Here is a 21,191-nt window from a genome sequence, read left to right as displayed (position 1 = left end):
ATTAATTATAAAGCTTTAGGACATTTTGTCTGCCTTTCTTTATTAAGAATAACCTGAATAAATATAATTCAGTGAGCCAAAGATTTCTCTATGGGCAGGTCATTTCAGTACTAAACAGCAGATACATTTGAATGGATAAGGATTGTTTGTAGTAGCTTAATTGGGTTAAGTATCTTTTCATTTTTTTCTTGACCTTGTAGGATGTGTAAAAGGAGCAATAATTCAGATTTAGGAGGAGAAGCCAGACACAAAAATGGAGAAGGAAAAAGGTGCAAACTCTTTTTTTTTTTTTCCAGCAACACAGAGTCCATGAATAGGTATGAGCAGCACAGTATCAGAGTATAAGTTAATTAAAAGTGCTAGTCTATTTCAAGCTATGCCTCAAGTCTTTACCATCCTTTTAACTTGACTTGTTTTCTTCAGTCGCACTTTCTGGATTGTCTCTGTGTGTTTTTTTTTTTTTTTTTTTGTTCTTTTACTGTAGCCTTTTCCCTGCTGGCGAGGTTGAGAGTTTTTGTAAATCTTAAAAAGGAAATTTCACATTTGATCTTTCTATTCAACGTTTCCCTTCGGGCAGGTCAGACCCTCTGTCCAGTTCTTTAGGATTCTGTTCTCCAGGGTGTCTTTTGCATTTTAAAATCACCTCATGCTAGGGGTTTGGTGGACCTGCGGACAAAGCTCATCTGTTGCTGTGCTGATGTTTTTTTCTAGTTTAGGGCTAACTATAGGCATTTAAGTGTGAAGGAGAATATCTTCAAATAAAATCTGCTCATAGAGTTTCTGGATTCCGGTCGTGTTCAAATGAACAGCGGTCTTTTCTTTAAGTCTCCTACACGCACACTGGAGCGCCCAGCTAAAAAACAAACATCCACCAACAATTAAAAGCGATCTTTTGAATACGTCCGACACTTTTTCTTGCTTTCCCCTTTCCGTAAGTCAAATCTGCTTAGTAATGAGATAAATGTTTTTGAAATGTGAGTTTCGTTTTATTAGTCACGAACAAGCCAGGAGCTAGCCTCCCCCCCAAGAAAAACACATCTAGAGAAAGCATTGCATCTTATTTCATCACCGTCATCACCATCATCTTCGTCAGGAGTGAGGGGGTGAAAAGGCTAGGCAAGTGAGCGGAGAGAGAGGGGAGCAAGGAGAACAGGGGCGTCAGTAATGAAAATACGCTTGGGTTCTATTTTGCACTTGATTGTAAAATATTGTCTCAAAAACACAGTTTGTGAATTATTCAGAAAGCTAACTGTTCTCATTTGAGAGTCAGGGGACAGTCTGACAGACAGCAACTACAAGCTGACTTCAGTTTTAGAACGTGAGAACGAGGGAGTAAATTCCACTTTAATTAGCATTTGCTTTCAAATGAGTAAACACCGGTTGGGACAGAAGTCGTGTTTTTCTGAAAAACACAGTCAAAGAGGAAAATGTACGTTCTATCGTAGGAGCGTCAGCACTTCTGTTGGAAGAAATGAATATATCAGGTCCAGTCCTCGTGTTCAGAAAGAAACTTTTCTACGGGAAATTTGGAAAGTCTTTATGTAAACCCTAAGCTAAAGTTAAACCAAGCCTTGCAGAGCACATCCTAAAGTAAACTGGTTAGTCCTTAATATTGTCTCGTCGGTTCAGAGGACAGCGGGAAGAATTTCAAGAACATAAGCTTTGAGGCCTCAAACAGATGGGAGAGGAAGGGTGGAAGGTATTTTTAAACTGCTGTTTGACAAAATTGCAGACTTTGAAATGTATTTTAACTGACAGAAAAAAAAGATACTAAAAAAGAGATCTGGTGTGAACTGTACGAACTGATACCTTATGGTAACCCCGTGGTCTTTTCCAAACACCTAAAACATCCTTTCGGTTCACTCCTACTGTAAGACAATATATTTCACGTTTATCTGTCGCCTAAAATAGAAAAGTAATGCTGAAACCCACAGAGACACGACAAGTAAACATTTGTTAATTGCAACAGCACGTAGAGTCTGTTGTGTACCTCCTCACTTGTCCCTGCTAATATTTCTATACTGGATGTATTCACGGTACAACTCAAAGACAGCGTGCAGGATATTTTCCAGTGGCACGTCATGATTATACTGAAGGTATTTAGAGGGCAGAAGAGATAGAATGGATTCGTTACCTTGCAAAAACGTGCTGCAGAGAGTTTGATTTCTTTTTCATTTTTTGTCTCATCATTATCATCCCATCATGATAGCTGTTCTGCCTAAGTGATGCACCATTGTCCAGTTGTGATGAATTGTGTTATCAGTCTGCTCTGCATTATTTCTGCTCCGATAAAATAAAGTATTTTATTATAACTCAGTTTGAGAGCACCTTTGTTTTTTCATCTTGATCACTTGTCCTCTTCATTCTTCTCAGTAAATGTTTTACTTTTGCTATCTAATTTCTACACTGACACGTGTATTGACTTAACACCATAATTTGGACAGTAGAGTTAAAAACTAATAAATGGGGCACCAGATTCACTGTCAATAAATAAGGCACAGCAAGCCAACGCTGTGTGTTAAGAAACTGAACAAACAGATGAAATGTGTTTCTCAGTCCTCACCCACGTAATAACAGAAGTTCCTCTTGAGACGGTCAAAAACGAACCAGCGTTTCTTCCACGATTTGATTTTGCCACCCATCTTCACCAGGTGGCCTTTGCACATTTTCTCTGTGAGGATGACAAAGGGGCAGGTGTCTATGTTGTGGCCGGATGACTCCACGTGGGCACGCAGGTCAAACTCCTCCTTACGATTCGGCAGATAGCGTGTCATAGGACGGGCCTGTGAAGAAAACATGTGATATTGCTTTAATGCTGCTAGGATCTGTTGCGTGATATATGGCAATAAGTGCCTTTGGAGCAAGTCCTTCTTGAGAAAATTACACGTCGGGATGTGTCCCTGGCTGAGGCGCCTTGAGCGAGCGCCTAACACCCAATTTGCTCTCCATGCGCTACACAAGTGGCAGCCCACTCTGTGAAATACTAGAGGGTGTGGAAGTTTTAAGATGCTAAATACTCCACTGAGCTGAACCTGGACCTGCAAAGCCAGATGATATCTGACTGTGGGTTTGTTACTACAAGCAACCCGTGACATATTGACACAATCATTTGATCTGTTTATTTAAAATTACTGATTGTAGCATCTTTAAGTCTTACTTGAGAACAAAGTCTCTCCATAACAATAGGCTGACCTTGGTGCATTTTTCATTGAGTCTAATTGGATGTAAAACGATATGAGACACTGGTTAACACAGTCAGTCATGATTAAAGCTTGAACTGTTTGTATCATATATTTTTTGAACCCCCCCTCCACTAATTTTTCTCTCTGTTCTTCCTTTCATTCTCTTCACCCTCCCCTCCTTGCCCTTCTTTGCCAATCTTTGATCTTTATATATAGCCAGCCTCTCTTTAGTGTCTCGTCTCTTATCCTCTCCCCTAAGTCTCCGTGCCCCTCCTTCCCTCCCTCCCCTCCCCTCTCTTCTTCCCGCCGCCCGTCTCCTCCCGCTGTTCCACTGACCTGAGAGAAGTGTTTCTCTCTCATCTTCACCTCCTCTTCCACCAGCCTCTGCCTGTGGGCCGTCTCGTCCTGAAGCCTCCTCTCGGCCTCCTCTCGCCTCCGCCGCTCCTCCTCCAACATCTGCCGCCGAGCCTGAACCTCCCTCTCCTGGGAGCGTCGGGACAGGAGACAGAGGAACAGATGGAGAGAAGAGAAGAAAAAATAATGGGGAAAAGGGAGACAGGCAGAATATGTTAATGGTAGGCAAATATTGCAATACAAAGCAAATGACTGTTAGAAGATGCACTTGAGAATTCAAGTCCCAATCCAGGGTTTTGTAAAATATATCCCTTAAGTCTGTGTGGAAGGTTAAGCTTTGCTGATGTAAAATGATCCTTTGCAGCTTTCAGATACTTACATACCAGACTACTTTGTTTCAGCATGAAGAAATAATACAAAGGTAAACAACATAATTACAACTTTATTTCACCACACAGGAAAACTTTTATCGCTTATATGTCTTCTTCATGTGTATCTCTCGGAGGAACTAAAACATATGAGGATTACACGATAATCTATGATTTTTAACAAACTGTCAAAACAAAAAACTCACAAAATGTGTTTTTACATAGTTTTAGACTAGATTATTATTACATGAGTGGAGATTTTGCAACAAAATGCGTAAAAGTTTGAACATATAAAGGTATATTGAATGGAACATTATTTGTCATGCTTTTGCCATATCACGATATATATTGAGATGCTCTACAATATCTACAATACTGTAGCATTTTTATCCAAATAACACCGCCCAAACTGCTCCAACCAGGTGTTTTATGGGTCTCTGGCTACTAAGATAAAGTGCAGATAGGTGTCATGCTTACTACTGTAAATGGAATAAGTAAATTCCACTAGCAACATATTTGTTATGCCAAAGATAAGGTGGTGAGTTTCAAACTAGGGTTTTACTGGTCAATTCTATCCATTTGCAAAGTGTTTATCCATTATTCTACTTATCCATATCATTATATTTACATTGTGTTTGAAAACACTGCCTTATATAATTTGCCACGGCTTGTAAAGGTGTGTTCTTTGAACACTTGACACAGACAAACTTTTCAACACGGTAGGACATCAGTGTCTGGTCATGGCAGGACCTTTCATTTTAAGTGTACAGCAGTACAGTTGGAAACTCACTCGGTTCTCCATCAGTCGGGCTTTCTCCTGCTGCGCTTCCTTCAACATCTTCTCCATCTCTTCTATCCTCTGGGCCTCTAACCCACAGGCACTACAACACACAGAGGGAGGGAGCATCTGATGACACGGCTTTGAATGAACAAAGTAAACAGACATGCCTGGAAACCAAACAGCAGGAGAGCAAGACACGGGGTCTCTTCATAAACACCAGTAAACTTAACTTCAAGACATGACTGAAAACTTGAATGGGTTGGCATGGCAACAGCCAGTGTACCTAGCAGTCACGTGAGCAGGGATGTAACAAAGCATGTTGTCACAGGAACAAAGCGCAGTGACCCTTCTCCTAGGAGACGGGGCAGACTTGAGTGTTCCCATGGAAACAGAGCCAACTGCTCCTTTTCCAGTCTCTCACCTTTCTGGGGTACAGGCGGAGTTGCCGGTGGAGACGCTGGTCTCCATGCTGTCTGAGCTCTCCAGGCTCAGGGTGTCATATGCTTGGTTTCCACTTGGTGGCGACTGATGATGTAGGATGGAGTGGTGGACTGTGGGAGAGGGATCTGTGGAAGAAGAGAGAATGCAGTGTCAACTGACACAGACTTACACCGCCCTCTACTGATACAGAGCGTGCTAAACTAATTAGATACCCACTGGGGATGTACACTCACTTGCCAGTTCATTAGGTACACTAGTTGGAAGGAATTAATTCTACAGTCCAACACTAAATCCTCCTTCGTGACTGTTGTAATGTTCAGTTTATGTTGAAACAGAGTAATAAAGGTGGTAATTCAACTGGATGATCATTTTAGAGGATGTAGTTTCTGGTGCTGTTAAACTGGATTGAATTAAACACTAGTGTTTCTGTTTTTTAGCCTATCCCACTGACTACACTGTCAGAATATTAGGAACACATACAATAATAAAATACAATACAAACCACAGCCTTCATGAAGTTCAGATTCAGTGCAGAATGCATTCATTATCACTAGTGTACCTAATGAATTGGCACTTGAGGGTACTTCCTCCACAGACTCAGCCTTTGAACAAAATGCTCTTTCTGTAAAGGCCAGTAAGATCTGGAACAGTCTTCCTCTCTCCATAAGGGAGTGTCCCACATTACAAACCTTCAAAACTCACCTCAAGCAGTGGTTGAAAGCATACCAGTCTTGTAACCACTGACTTTTATCTTCTTAGTAATGTCCTCTCTTATGTTGTGCTCTTATTGTGATCTATTGCCCTGTCCTATGTCTTATCATGTTTTTGCCTAGGGACTGCGGCTGTTGCCATAATCCAGCATATTTACGTCTATTGCTGTGTGAATACATGTTCATTAATGTGCACTGTCCCTATTAAATAAATAAATAAATAAATAAAAATCAAGGTAATATAGATCTCCTTATGCTCCACAGTAAGTGACAAGATCTGTTTAAAGTTGTGCAGCTATACCAGTTGAACCCCTCCAGTGTGGTGCATGGATGTGATGGAACTGTGAACTCAATTACCTTTACTCTGCAGGGCCAGCTGCCTCCTGGAGTCCACGTCTAATGGGTTCGACATCTCCCTCAGCACTAACTGTAACCCCTGAGAAACAGATGAAAAGCATCACGCACTGAACCACTTTAAAGATTTGACTCCAGTCTCTGTGTGTGAAGCTGACCTTGGTGGAGGGATTTTTTTCATGTATAACACCACCTGAGGGCGGCTGGGCTGGGCTCGATGATGCCTGTCCAACCTCTCCATCTGATTTAGACTTCAACAGCTGAGGGAGGAAACATAGTCCAGTTCATCATTTATTTAATAGAAGGTTTGAGTTTGACTTGCGCTTCCCCACCTGCATGAACAGGAGTTTGATTTTCACGGTGGATGTTTTCACGTTTCTGTTGAAGAATGCAAGAACTTTTTTGTTTTATATTTTATTTTGCGTTATATTAACAGTTTTTAGACGAGTGTGTGCTTTGTCCCATCCTTTTTTTTATTTTTTTTTTGCCTTATTTAACCTTTTTTAATCTTTGTTGGACAGGACGGATGCACTCCTGGACTTAAATGTCCACTAGAGGGATTCCTAGGCATAAAAATAAGGATAGTTGAGTACACTGTTAGAAATTCCTGTTAATTTACAGCAGAATTCCAACAGTATTAACCTGTTATTTTTGAGTACATCACTCTACTGTTAATACAAACAAAAAAATTTAATTTTGGTGATTTACTGTTCCTTTAACAGAACTATACTGTTTTCCTAAAATACAGCATTTTACCGCTAATCATTCATCCAAACCTTCTAAATCACGGTATCATGATGTATTTTTTGCATTCTGGGAAATTTAACCCAAACTACACATGGGAAGCTGGATCTGTTCGTTCGGCGGTGGTTAGCACTGATGCCTCACAGCGAGAAGGTCCCGGGTTCGAATCCATCGGCCGACTGGGCCTTTCTGTGTGTAGTTTGCATGTTCTCCCTGTGTCTGCGTGGGTTCTCTCTGGGTACTCCAGCTTCCTCCCACCATCCAAAGACATGCTGGTTAGGTTCATTGGTGATTCTAAATTGGCTGTAGGTGTGAGTCTGTCTCTCTATGTTAGCCCTGCAATAGACTGGAGACCTGTCCAGGGTGTACACTGCCTCTCGCCAGATGACAGCTTGGATAGGTAATATAAATAAAGTATTTTTAAACAAACCAGTACTGACTGTAAAGTATTGTGAAAGTAATCTTAACAAACAGTAAACGCTGTATTTTTCAATAACAGCACAAAACTGTAAAATGACAGTAAAAATATGTTAATTTTACAGTAACATAATAGCAACCCTGCTGCCCGTTCTTTACCGTTTTTATACAGGAAAGTAATAAAAAAAAAACAGTCCCATACTGTATTTTTCAATAACATTACAAAACTGTAAATTTTAGTGACATTAAAAAAATATTAATTTTACAGTAACATAATGGCAACCCTGCTGCCAATTTTTTGCTGTTATTTCACAGGTAAATTCTTAACAGTGTAGCTAAAGAGCAGATTGCCTCATGGACAATGTGTCGTAAGTGCATTTTATTGTTGCGAGTGCCCTTTAGATACTAAAAACAAGCGTGGAGGATAGTGAATTTACCTGCCCATGTCTGCGTGAGGAAAAAGACTTTGCAGGCAGAGGTGGAGGACATGGCTGAGGCTCTCCAGCAGCCATGATGTCCTGGTACCAGCGCTCGAGATTAATAGGAGGCAATGCATTCCTACTCAGCTCAGGCTGGCTCTGAGGTGATGAAAAGTATCCAGCCAAAGGGAAAAAAAGTGAGCAGCAGAGCAATGGACTCAGTTACAGAAGCATCAGGCAAGTAGAAAATATATTCATTCCTCATGACAATATGAAGCTGTGACAGCGAAGAAAATCATATCAGTGGAAATGTTCGGAAGACATAACTGTGGCAGTTCTCATTTACCAAAGAAAATGCTTCATTTAAAGAGGGCAGGACAAACCTGTGCAGAGAGAAAGGAGGAAGGACCACATGCAGTGGAGTTGAATGAGAAGGCGGATTCAGAGGAAGCAAGTTGGAATGATGGAACAGAGGAGGAAGCGGAGGGATCAACTCTCTGCATCCCAAAGATGTGGCTTAACTGGCTGACTGTGATGTACTCCTTCAACCACCAGTGCAGAAACAGAGCCACACAACATACATTCATTCACAAGACAGAGAGAAAGAGAGAATGTGGAAAAGAAAGTTAAGAAGTTGCATCTGTAAGAAAAATATTTGAGGATATTTTTAATGTGCTTTGGTGGGCTTCAGTATCGTAGTACATTAACAAGTCAGACAAAACCAGTTACGGCAGAGAGCGAAAAGGGTGTCTACCTCACATGACAAAGCTGGAGAGACAGTGAGGGAGAGGCAGTGGAGAGCAGCAGGGGAGGAAGAGTGAGGCTGCATAGAAGCATTCCCATACATCCTATAGACATCAGCCAGCCTGAGGTACTCCTGCATCGACAGCCACGATACAGCAATAAGAAGGAGGAAGACAGCAGCGAAGATATCAAAAGTCACTTGGCCAAAATGCGTGTTGATAGCACTGACTTTATGGTTTAATCATCAACGGTCATGTTGTACAAACTTCAAACAAATATTAAGACAGAAACTTGACCTGCCAACACACTGCAGGCTGTCTGTACGTATAAGCTACCCACACCATCATGCTCATTTTTAGAACAGAAGCACAGAGATTGTTAGGTTCTGTTACAAAGAGGATTTTGTTGAGATTTACCTCTTGTAGCCTGACAGGACAGAGTTCAGGGGAGGGGATGTGAGAGGAGGAGAAGGAGGCAGAGGAGGGACAGGGGCTATGAGGAGGGCCGTCCACATAAACAAGGTCAGGTTCGCTGATGTGAAGCAATTCCTGTTTAAAAAGTTCACCTAAGTAAAAATAAATCCACCTTTTGCAGTAATTTTCCTCTAGCTTAGACGCCACAGGTGGTTGTGTTATCAAGACATGCATTCTGCTCACCTCTGGCATGCTGCCGTTGGCCTTTGGAAAGTTTTTCCCTCCTGTCAGGGTGTGGTACCTCTTCTCCAGGGCAAAATACCTGTCTTGCTCCTGAAGGGCAGATACAACACAGGCACACACATGTTTCTCAATTATAGCTAAATCATATATGCACATTTTAAGATGATTTACAAGAACACAGAGAGGCTAACCTTCTGTAAGAGCTGCAGAGTAACCGCCCTTTCCTTTGCCAGCCTTTCACAGTCTTGAGATGCCTGTAGCCCCAGCTGCTTCACCTGAGCGTCCAGAGTGACCATCTTCTCCTGCAAATCAGCCACTTTCTTTATAATCTCAAGCTGGTGACCAGATTGTCCACACATGATGTATTTATTTTCTGATGTACATGCATCCCCACCTTCCTCTTGGCCACGCTGCAGTGATAATCAGCTCGCTCTTGGAGAAGCTGTGAGCTCTGAGCTTCCTTCTTCTCGTCTAGACTGCTCTCCTCCTCCAGCTGGCAGAACTCCAGCTCCTCGAAATGCTTGGTCCCAGACTCCAGAGCTTCAGATTTCTGTCCACATGCATATGCAAGACACGTCCAAGTTATTCACACTTTTTAAAATCAGTGAAACGCAGTTATTAAAGGACAAGGCTGGCATTATACAGTATTGTTCTTATTGTTAAGGAAATTCGATGAAAAGACCAAATTGATATTCCTCTGGAGGGTTTGCTTCCCTATTTTGAGCACAGTAACTATTTTTCACTTTGAATCAATCCCACATGCACCATGTGCCTGCCATTAATCCAGTGCCACGTATCAATCTGCAGTTTAAAATAGTCTGTAAATAATTCACTGTTTATTCCAGTTGGTGTAACGTTTCCATCTGTGGACATAATGCTGTCCATACCAAGTGCCAGAGACACAGTGGAAAGGCTGGAGATGATAAGATATGGACACGATCCTGCTTTCCTTTGGTCTTTCCACCAGGTTTATTGACAATAGGAAACTTATAAAAAACACCAGACTCATCAGTCAAAGTCTATTATGACCTGCAATAGATTTAAACCCATCCAGTCTGGCAATGCTCTGTCTAAAATCCTTTAGCGGATGATTTTAATAATTCATGGGGGGAAAAAAGCATGCAAATTTTAGAGCAAAGCTGTTAATTCTTTTTTATTAATTATTACTAACTGCAATTGAAATGATCAAGCAACCAGAATGAGACACCAGCAGTGATTAAGCAGGAGACTAAAATGGCTGCTTGCTGTCTGATTACATTTACAAATGACACTGATATATTAAACTTTAAATAATGTTTAAATAATGAAGTGCAGCAGCAGTCTGCAGATATGTGTATATCTGAGTGCTTGAGTCAGTGTCATGCCTCTGTGCAGATCGTACAGCACTGCGGTATTCAGTATATTATAACTCACTGTTGCCAGCCAGTGGGCTGCGTGAGAACACTGACCCTGCTGAGCTGCTCCTGTAACTGTTCCCTTAGAGACAAGGGGCACTTATCAAACTGCCTCTTCAGCTCATTGTACTCATTCCTCTGCTTTTCCAGGGCCTTCCGCTCAGCCGACACATTAGCCCTCCCCTAAAAACACACAAAGACACACACAGTCGTGTCCGCATTCACATACCACGCCAGGGAGAGAAAAAAAAATAAAAATCATGGACAACTCAAATCCAAGCAGGCAGGCTTTAAAGCTGACAGGCAGCCAGGTCTGTTAAGGAATCATTAGCAGAAGCATTGGTTAGTTTGGTAGAGGTGTGAGCGATGCTTCACAGAGTTGGTGTTGTTAAAATAGGAGACATGCTTCTGCACATCAAAATCAACATTTTACTTTTGGTGGCATTCTGCTAAAACACTTGCAAGCAAACTTTCAGCCGCTGTTTTTGTCTTTGTTGGACTATTGAACACTTCAGAGCAAAGACAGGTCGTGCATTGTGTTTTAGGACTAATACATAAGCAATGCAAGTCAGTTGAGATTTAAGAAAATGTTCTGTAGATAATTTGAATTCTAGAAGGTTTGCACATTTGAAGAGTGAAATGCACGTATTCCATGTGCAATAGACAGTACTTATTGTGACACATTACTTTGTCCCACGTGCCCACCTTGTCCTTCTCTTTCTGGGTGGCCGTGTCCAGCTGGCTGAGTCTGAGCTGCAGCTGAGAGATGATTTTGTTTTCAGCCTCCACCTGCTCCTGCTCTGCCCTCCTCTCTGCCTGCAGCAGGGCCTGCTCCATCTCCACCTACAGGCAAATACGAAGACAGAGTCTGCAAACCAACTGCTGGTCAAATAAACAAACATGTGAAGGTGAAACAGCTTCCACTCCTCCCACTATAAGATTGAGTTGACGTAAGAGCGTGCAAGATAAATTGCCACGTCACGACTGTTAACCTCCTGTCTGGTCTCTTGTAGCTGCTGCTCCAGTTCACTGACTCTGTGCTTCAGGTCATCAACCCTGGCCAAGGTCCTGCTCCTCTCCTCCTCCAGGTAGACCTGCTCCTGCCCAGCAAACAGCTCTTCCCTCTGAAAAAATATATTTAAAAAAATCAACAAAATTTAAATCTGGCTCATCTTTCTTTCCACACGTGAATACAAGAGAGAGTATTTTACCTCTTGATGTGTGCTCTCTGTGCTGCTCGACTCCTCTCTCTGGATTTCCTCATCGTTCTCTCTCACCCTCTGGGATCTGTCTACTCCCTGAAGAGACATCCCTGCTCCTGTGTCCAAGCAGGTTCCTGTTGCACCCCCCAGCAGAACACTCCTCACCAGCTCCGCAGCACTGTCCTCGTGATTATAATCAGCGCACAGATTCAGGATGGTCTCCAGTCTCTGTCGCTCCTGTAGCAGAGATGCGAGGCGTAAGCTTGCTGTCTGATACTGTAGATGATATCGCAGATTAGCTTTAACTGTCCTTGAGTGACATTGTAGCATTTAGACAGCTGTCCCTGGGCCACTGGCACGGGGCAGCTGTAACCTGATATCAGGAGGGCCGAAGCTGACGTTGTTTGTCTCTCAGGAGGGGCTTCATAGTAAAACCTGTCAGAGCTTTAGTTGTTTATGAAAACAGGATCTGGCAGACACTAAAAAAAAGACTGTCAAAATAATAACTGTATCTCAGTTTACATGACACTAGCTGCTACTAGCTTGTACATTCTGACCAGAGATGGTTCAGATGTCACATGTTTTTAGATACTTGTTTTGTTTTTCTCTGATGCGCTGTGTTTGACGTGCCACGTAGTTCAAGCTTGCGGCAATTCTGTCGTCTGCCATTACTCGAAACAATGGGATGCTTGCATTATTCTACCAGAATAGTGCAGAAATACGTAATCATCATTCCAATCTGGCAAGATGAGGAACGCTTGAGTTTGACGTATATATAAATTATTCAGGCAGTTAAATAGCCACCAACTCTGTTATGAGCATTGATGTTATTGGCAGGATTTGCACCTTAGACAGAGGCTGTTTACACCCTGAGGGCAAGTAGCCGTACCAATAAATCATATTTATTAACAGATGAAATAAAAGGCATAGTGATAGGAATATAAAGTCAATGATGAACCAGATACCATGATTTCACTGTATAAAGCTGTGAACCATGGTAAAAGTTGGTTTTAAGCTCAATATTTGACAGATATTTGACATTTTTCCAGTCTTTATGCTAAGCTAAGCTAACCAGCCCCTTAAATTTGACAGCCAGAAAATGTTGTCAGTCCTCTTGTCTTACTCACTGCCAGAAAGCAACTAAGAACATGCTGAACTGTAGCTTTAACTGGAATCATAAACAGGAACAAAATAGGCAACGCTGAAAAATAACCTCCCATATGCTTAGTTGCTGATATAGTACAGTATGACTTGTAAAAAATAATTGCTTTTGTTTCATGTATTGCAAAAGAAGGCCTCTCAATTAGCCTTCAAAATAGAACTATTTTATTTTAATTTGCAAACCAGCAGTTTCCACTGGAACTGTTGCTAAAATTAATGTCTCTATCAGATCTCTTCCTCTCTAGCTATGCCCTTTACTTTTACTGGGCAATAAAGTGCAGCTTGGGTTTTCAAAGTGCATATCTGGGACAACTGTGCCAAGAGAGCAGTGTGCCAAATATAAATTCATTTCACTAAGAGGAAATCCTCTCTTTGTCTCTCCCTACGGGGCAAAATGTATGTTCATCGAGTGCTAAATTCAAGGCTGCGATAAAAGAAAACAAACTAAGACCCTAATGCAGAACAAACAGCGTACAAACAAATTGCCTTCTTATTCAATGTATTTCTTAATATAATGCACTATTCAAACTCAACTGAGGCAGAAATAACAAGAATGTTAGAGGTACCCTGATATAATGGATGCTAATGGAGGGGCCTTCTTAAAACAATAGCTGAACATTTACAATACGCTCATTAGCTTTCTTGGCATGAGTTAGAATAACAGATCAAAATCACTCTCACCTGTAAATGTGTCCAAATATGAAGCTACCTGCACTACTTCCTACTTCCTACTACTACTAAGTAGTGAACAGCTACTTTTGCTCAAAAAAAGATACAAGAAATCTGTTTACTAACTAAAAGTCATGAAGTAGTAGGTTGTGGCTCTGTCTTTACTCCATCATCCAAGTTTTACATTTAAATAGGTTTTCTCCAATTTCTGCTAAGCTAAGCTAACCACTCCAGGGCTTTACCTTCACAGGTATTTTATTCATTTATTTGTGTGTATGTGCAGATTAAGATTTTTTGTTTGTTTGGTTTGTTCTTTAACCTCTGACGGGAGCCACGCTAGCTGCCTGCTTCTGACTCTGGACTTTATGCTATGCTCAGCTAACATCTACAAAACACTGAACAGAGTAGTTTCAAGCATTTCATTTAACCTTTTCAAAGAAACAAAAGTGCACCTTTTTCAAAATGTAGCTATCCCTTTGATAGGAGTCCTATGAAAGATTCTCCATCTACCTCTATTGTGTCATTAAACAAAACTTTCACACTGTGGACATCTATTTTCGGTTGGCATGTATTCTGTGTGTATGCTAGACTGCACATACTGTATTAGCCTATTGTGAAATGAAATCTATCACCAGCACAACACTATATAAGACACTTTAAGTCTATAACATTCAGCAAATGTCAAATTAGAAAATTTGACATTTGCTGAATGTTTAAATGCTTAAAACTATGTGTACTTATATGGGCTACTAGAATTAATCATCAGGGATACGGTTTGACAAAATTAACAGCTGACCCAGTTTATCATTTTCTACAGTCGCAGTATTAGTCTAATCAGCACATCCCTGGGCCAAGAAATGTTTGATCTTTCTCTGTTTATGCATTGGCAGCATTTTGTCTGCACATACTGGATGACTCAACATAAGCACAGAGTAGCAACAGACAACTCTGTTACCAGAAACCTTTTGGTTCCTGAAATAGTCTGTGGACACAGAGGACCGGCAGCGACCACCCGACTCTGTGGTCACTTCAGCTGTCAGCCAACAGTCTGGGATGGGGGCTGAAGAATGGGACTGCGGGTTGCGTTGTGAGTAGTAGTGGGCGAGCACGGGGAATGGACTGAAGATGGATAACAAGCATGCAGTGTATGATCTAGTGTGCAAATAAGAAGGAGGCCTGAGTCAAGTGGAGGCAGCTTTGAAAGTAAATGCCGCTCATCCTTTCTGGTAAATATAGTGTTGAGCAACAAGCAGCCGCGCCCTCTACTCTGGACCCCGAGACGTCTGGAAGAATGTTCACCCCGTGTCGCTCGGGCCACATGGGCCGACGATGCCAGTAATGTTCAGGGGAGATGGGCTACTGGCCGTCTGCCAAAGGATTTAGAAAAGATATCTGAAGGCAGACATGGAGCCTGCCATGTCTGTAGTCTCTGCCTTCTCCACTTCACTGTCTTTTAAATGTCCTTTAACAAGTTCACCCTGTAGAGTTTGTCCTCATCAATTGTCCTATGTTGTTTTTCTGGTGGAAAATAAAGTTCCTATATCTAACCTTAGCTGTTTGCAGTAATCAACAACTTTTCATATTAGGAGTATAGTCCCATAATCCCCTTAAATCATTTCATCCACACACATGCCTGTCCATTAACTACAATCTTTTGTCAGTTCCTAACAGTCCTGCACTAAATCCTCCTTTCATATAATGTTCAGTTTATGTTGAAACAGCATAATAAATGTGCTAACTAAACTTTATGAACATTTTGGAGGATGCTGTGTGTGGTGCTGACTAAAATGGGGTGGTGAAAATGATAAAAACACGCCTTCAACATATTACATTTCAAAAATACAGCCTTGTTTCCACTTGCTTTCCATCACCATCAGGTAAGATACATTCACATCACAACACTGCCACACAGTAAACACTGAGCTTAAGCTTGTGACCACAACACCAACTCGAAACATTTACATTTATTGCTCTGTTTATTCACCCAGATACAGCTGTGGCTGTGTTACTGTTAGCATTCTGATGTTTTTTCCCTATTAGACCAAAGAGGAAGTAGCCTATTACAGCTTTTAAGTATATACAAATTCCAACCATTCTCAGGGTAAAGAATAAACAAACCTTTAGAGAAGGCAAACCAGAGCAGCAAATACTTTGTTCATGACTTCCAAGGGGAAGCTTACATCTGGACTGATTATGGGTGTGACTTTGGTGAGAGTTGAAATCTGATATGACTGGATTAATTGTATTATTTTCAACAGCTGATCACTCACCAGTTTCTCCATTTCCTGCTCACGCAGCCTCTCCTCTCTCTGGCGGCGGTGGTATTCCAACAATTCATCCTCATTGTCACTGATCTCAGAGATGCTGTTTTTGCGTTCCCGGGTGTATGGTTTTGTAAGATTGGGTTCCTTGCTGGAGGATCCTTTTACAGTCATGCAGGAGGTCTTTCTTTGGCTGTGAGGGCTTGCAAGAGGAGACAAACCAGACACCGAACTCAATCCTGACATGGTGGCACTTCCTGGGCCAGGCCTTATCTGCCTGCTTCCTAACTCCTTCTCTAGCCCAGGGAGTGATGATGGACTCTGGGCATACATTGCCCTTATGGCTTCTGCTTTGGAAGGAGTTGTAAGTTTGCGATGGCCTTGAGGGCTCTCTGGGACAGATTTACTAGTGAAGCCCTGCAAGGAAAGGGAGGAAGTCGAGCCTTGTGATCCTTGAGTCTCTTTGCAAGACATGTAAGGGCTGAGGGGAGGAAGTTCTCTAAGACTGGTGGACCCATTTGGTTCCTGAGTCCCGAGCCTTTGAGAGGCCTCCACATGGGAGAGATACTGACTCTGCTCTCTCATGGGGCTTTGAGATCTCTTCTGTATGGAGGAACCTCTTAAGTGAGGGCTGGATGGAGCTGTTGGGGAAAACTTGATGGAGGACGGTTTGTGACTTAAGCTTGAGCTTTCTGTGCTCTTTCCTGATCCCCTGTTTTGTGGTGTTGGGCTTGATGTAGCCTCTGCTCTTACATTCCTTCGAGGCTTTGGGCTCTCCCGGGCCCTCTGACCTCCACTGGTACCACTTGAGGCCACAGAAAGTGAGGTCCGTGGATGGGGGACAGGAGAGTTGGCATGAGGGGACCGGGGAGGTACTGGAGGGGCTTTGTTGTCATGGTTCTGGCCCAGAGAGCCGATGTTTTCATAAATGGAGATATCTGCAGGGGACTTGCTTCGCCCATTTAACATGTCTCTGGGAAATGGTTGAGGGACAGGCTGTTTTCCGAACCCAGAAGATGAGGATGATGGAGTCTTCAGCACCAAGGAGTCCTGCAGGTTTTTTGCCATTTTGCTGATATTGGAGTCATTGTTGCTTGAAAAAGACTCATGGTTCCCATTCAGGACACTGTGGGGGTCTGTAAGAGAGAGAGATAGAGAGGGGGAGAGAGAGAGACACTTGTGCATGAGCATTCCCAGTGAATGTAGAAAGGACAGTTGCAAAAACACACATAAACAAACACACAATGAGAGGGATCTGTCTTGGGCCATCATTGTACTTTTGACCCTCACCACAGGTCAGCTGTAGGACAAAGGGGGATGTCCAATAAAGGTCAAATACTCGTGAACATGTTGTTCACCCACACATTTAGTGTCTCAGGGGGGCACTTTGAATAGTGATAAATGTCTCTGAGCCCACGGTCTCCTGCATGAAGCAGACCCAGTGGTCCCCATGCTCCTTAGTTATGTTGTAATCCTTCAGGGATCTGGTGCAGCTAAATATAAAAGCTGCAGCCATGTACCTCATTCAGTGGAGATGAAATCAGGGCTTGGTCAGGAAAGAGTGGGCCATATACACTGGACAGGGTGTGGTGGTTCTTGCTTTTCAGCCTCTCACAGCAAACCCAATAAGGTCAGAGGAGAATGGACTTTAAATATCATCAAGAACAGTTACAGTAGGCAGTGGGCCAAAATAACATAGCATCAAATACAACCATAAAAGAAACTAGTTAAAATGGTGGTCATAAGATTAACACAATGAGGTTATACACTGACGTGTGTGTGCGACAGTAAGTGAAGTAGATCACAATGTAGGCCACTGATAATTAGCTCCTATCTGAGCTATTTCTGCATCCTGTCAAGGATAATATTTCAGTCAAGTCTGAGAAGCACAAAACAAGTACAATTTCTGTTTCTGCAGTCTATTTGACTTCAAATTATCAAGCATCATTAAGCTTTGATACAGCTAAACATTGCCCAAAATAGATTTATCATGCTAATGGATGGCACCAAATTATGCAACTCATGTTCAATGATAATTGGAACTAACAGATTTTTACAGTCAGGAAGAAGAAATCCAAAGTGGTTGGTGTACCCACAGTATCTGTTCCACCCAGAATAGCTCCTGAGGAAACTGTGCAACCTTCATACACAGAGTAATGTCACAACAAGTTTATTTCTGGATCATAGGAATTGTTCAGTCGCTGGTGTTAGATATGGTCGAGTTCATCATATTGAGAAATTATCAAAGCAGGGTCTTTACCTGAAGGAAGTGTTTTTGTGGCATTCAGTCCGTGGCTTCCTCCAGGCAGCATGTTCTTCATCCTCTGAGCCTCTTCCGGGTGGTTGAAGCGGAAAAAGGCAGACTGACCAAAACACAGCATGCACCCTGCCAGGGGAGAAGATCATGTACGTAGAGTACAGAATATTTGATCAGTTTATTAGTTAACACCTTTACAAAGCCATTACAATTGGTTAATGCATGTTTTTTTTGATAGTTTGCTGAACTTTTAGTTAAATGACTTTACAAATTCAAATTACGTTTTTACCAATATGAACTAGGCAATGGCTCATTTCAGGATGCGGTCCTGCTTATAACCATTACATAATCAATAGACTCCAAAGTGCGAGGGAGGAACAATTTGTCTGATTGAATCTAATTTGACTTGAGTGTAAACCACATTTCAGTCATAAAATAAAGATTTAACATGCTATTGTTGTTGCTTATTCCTGTGGTTAGTAGAGAACTCAGTCAATTACAACATGTGAACAAATTTCTCTCTCATTACATTACGTGTGATGACATCCTGGAGTGTCTCACTGACAAAAACAAACCGACTAATTTAACTTACGTGTAATTAACCAGAATGCGAAATCAACTCCTTCTTCATTCCTTGCATTTCTTGTCCTTCGAGAATGCTGATATATTTACTGAGAGCCACACGTTGAAGATTTTGATAGATATTCCACAGGAACTTCAATATTTAGTTAATCCAGCAGTCCAATGGGCTGCAAAATGTATTCCTTATGGGAGAAACAAAGCAGTCTCCTCCATTCCCAATTTGTTTTATTCAGAATTTCACGAATGTCCTTTGAATGAAGCAAAGCCTGAAGTATTCTCGTCCGGCAGCAGCTGTTGTCTCCACACACACCGGCTTCAAATGACATTATGGTGTAGCTGCTGGCTTGCATCCCAAAGAGAGGGGACTGAGGGAGGCGGGACTGTTATGGCTTTTTTTATGCATGTTACTGGAAGGACACGGACTGTATTTGCTATTGTGAAGCTAAAGAGCATTTGTGCTGACTTTGCATTCAATTTAAATGTTACACTTAGGGTTTCCATAACAGTTTGTAACACCAGCACTCATATCACTGTAGTGAGTTGTGTACCTTGTGTGAGGCGATAGGGTTTGGAGATGTGCAGGCCATCTACAGAGCACTGGTTTCCACATGGGAACAAGGTGATGCTGCCTGCATGGTTTTCAATGTAGCAGTGCTGAGCTGCGATGCCAGGCCCCTGCAGAGGAATATCTGTATCCTCACTTCCCAGAGTGGTTCTCCCTGCAACAACAGAAAACATCCTCTCAACGTCACTTACTGGAGCCCCGAGTGGAGCTGAATACTTCGTGAGGTATTCTTAGGTCTGCGGTTCAAATCCAAAGCCGTCACGGTCTCAGAGGTCAAGGCCACATGGGTGGAGACCCAAATGGCATCAGCATGTGTACAAATGCTGAACAACAGGTGTTAGTCTCTAGAGATGCGCTTAGCCTGGCAGATGAAAGGCATCTTGTTAGTGTAAATTAATATAACCGTGAGCGCTGCAATTTGATTAGAAGTCCAACACAAACTATTTATTCCTATTTCATGGCACAGAGGAAATCCCTGAAGGCTTTTCTCTGGGGCGCCACTGTCACGCCCTCTGTCTTCTTCTGTGATATTAAGGCTCGATGCAAGACAAATGGTGCAAGAAGACAAACATTTAACTGCGGCTCAGTATGAGTAATGACAAGTTTTTGTCAGTTCATAACTCTTGACAAGCCGTGCTCCTTATTTATTAAAAAACAATGGACTTATTTTGGATAGTGTGCTTATGGAAGCATCCAAATTTCTCATGGTAACATAGATTACAGAGATGCCAGCCATATAGCAATCAAGACAGACTGTTTCCTGATCTTAAGTCCCACTTACAGCATTATGAAAAGGCAGAATTTGAACAGTTGAATATTTCCAGTGATGGATAACCATTAGAGTATAAGCTGAGAAGTATTATTTTTAATTAATACTTTGTCATGAACACAATGCTTGTTACCATTTTAACAAACACTAAACAGCTTAATAACTTCTCAGTTCTCCAAGCATTCAAACATGGACGCAAAACAACACACACACACACACAGATCATCACCTTCTGCCAGAGGTAGCAAAGTGATGGCTGTGCTCAGGCGTCCACTTCCCAGACTAACCAGGTGGGGACGCTCTGTCTGGACTTTCAGGGACTTGCCTGTTTCAATCAGGTCTAAAGGAGTGTTCTGTTAAAAACAAAATCAATTGGAAAAACTAATTAAATATCATTAGTTTACTTTTTACACACAACTGATTTTACACTTCCAGGAAGTCATATCACTCATTGAAGTGGGCAACATTATGTATTGAATAAGACTTTTTAAAAAAGTGAATAAGATCTGCAATATAATATAATATATAAATCTGATGATACAACTGTTAAAAACCTAAACTTTCTCGATTTACTAAGTATGTTGTGTACCCGCATTAGTAAACACAGTAGCTGTCACATCATATTCACTAGCAACAGTTCACTGTCCTGGAAATATCATTGCGTATAGCCTAGATGTTTATCTGCAGCTGGAAGACTGCACGTTGTAAGATCTGAATGAAAGATCAGTTCATAAACTAAAGAAGAATACACTTATTAGAGTGAATAGCAAAGAAACAGTATCATCAGAGTCAATTTCTCAAGCTGATTCACATCATAATAAATACAGTTAGACTCGATTTAACTTAAGAGTTTCATCAGCCGTAAGTGGTCCAGCAAAAAGGAAATGCCTCACCTGTAACACCTGATGCGTCTGTCGCCCATGTCCCACTTTATTCCTGCTCATGCGATCCATGTCGGCAGGACAGTCAGAATTATCTGACACATGAAGGTCCTGAAGCACAGACGTACAGATAGAGAGAAGGAGAGAAAGGGAAGCAGGGCATGAATGGGAGCGCTGGGAATACTGCTACTACAGTTGTACTACAATGAGAACAGTGCTTTCCTTAGAAACCCTTCTGCCCAAGCTATAAGCCCATGTGACCAGACCATTATACAGAGTG

General features: G+C 41.8%; 1 protein-coding gene across 7 annotated transcripts in view; it reads right to left on the bottom strand.

The window, feature by feature from the left end:
• The window catches only part of phldb1a (pleckstrin homology-like domain, family B, member 1a), a 29,896-nt gene that overhangs the window by 3,620 nt on the left and 5,085 nt on the right, over window positions 1–21,191 (bottom strand). For 3 of the 7 annotated variants that reach the window (XM_084564690.1, XM_084564689.1, XM_084564691.1), the window contains exons 2-21: window positions 20,924–21,022; window positions 20,260–20,383; window positions 19,245–19,415; window positions 18,118–18,243; window positions 15,867–16,993; window positions 11,776–12,003; window positions 11,557–11,688; window positions 11,270–11,407; window positions 10,619–10,747; window positions 9,565–9,720; window positions 9,362–9,472; window positions 9,171–9,260; window positions 8,931–9,062; window positions 7,789–7,929; window positions 6,349–6,450; window positions 6,194–6,272; window positions 5,107–5,251; window positions 4,695–4,785; window positions 3,519–3,665; window positions 2,564–2,783 (exon numbers count right to left, since the gene is read on the bottom strand). In XM_084564690.1, coding sequence (XP_084420816.1) covers window positions 2,564–2,783; window positions 3,519–3,665; window positions 4,695–4,785; window positions 5,107–5,251; window positions 6,194–6,272; window positions 6,349–6,450; window positions 7,789–7,929; window positions 8,931–9,062; window positions 9,171–9,260; window positions 9,362–9,472; window positions 9,565–9,720; window positions 10,619–10,747; window positions 11,270–11,407; window positions 11,557–11,688; window positions 11,776–12,003; window positions 15,867–16,993; window positions 18,118–18,243; window positions 19,245–19,415; window positions 20,260–20,383; window positions 20,924–20,983 — 3,649 coding nt within the window. In that variant the 5' untranslated portion in view covers window positions 20,984–21,022. The remainder of the gene's footprint in view (window positions 1–2,563; window positions 2,784–3,518; window positions 3,666–4,694; window positions 4,786–5,106; window positions 5,252–6,193; window positions 6,273–6,348; window positions 6,451–7,788; window positions 7,930–8,930; window positions 9,063–9,170; window positions 9,261–9,361; window positions 9,473–9,564; window positions 9,721–10,618; window positions 10,748–11,269; window positions 11,408–11,556; window positions 11,689–11,775; window positions 12,004–15,866; window positions 16,994–18,117; window positions 18,244–19,244; window positions 19,416–20,259; window positions 20,384–20,923; window positions 21,023–21,191) is intronic. The other 4 variants (XM_084564694.1, XM_084564693.1, XM_084564692.1 and 1 more) reach the window with 4 other exon arrangements.

The sequence above is a fragment of the Chelon labrosus genome, assembly GCF_963514085.1.
Source record: "Chelon labrosus genome assembly, chromosome: 17".
In the NCBI taxonomy this organism is placed as follows: domain Eukaryota; kingdom Metazoa; phylum Chordata; class Actinopteri; order Mugiliformes; family Mugilidae; genus Chelon; species Chelon labrosus.
This window is presented reverse-complemented; position numbering and strand designations above follow the sequence as displayed.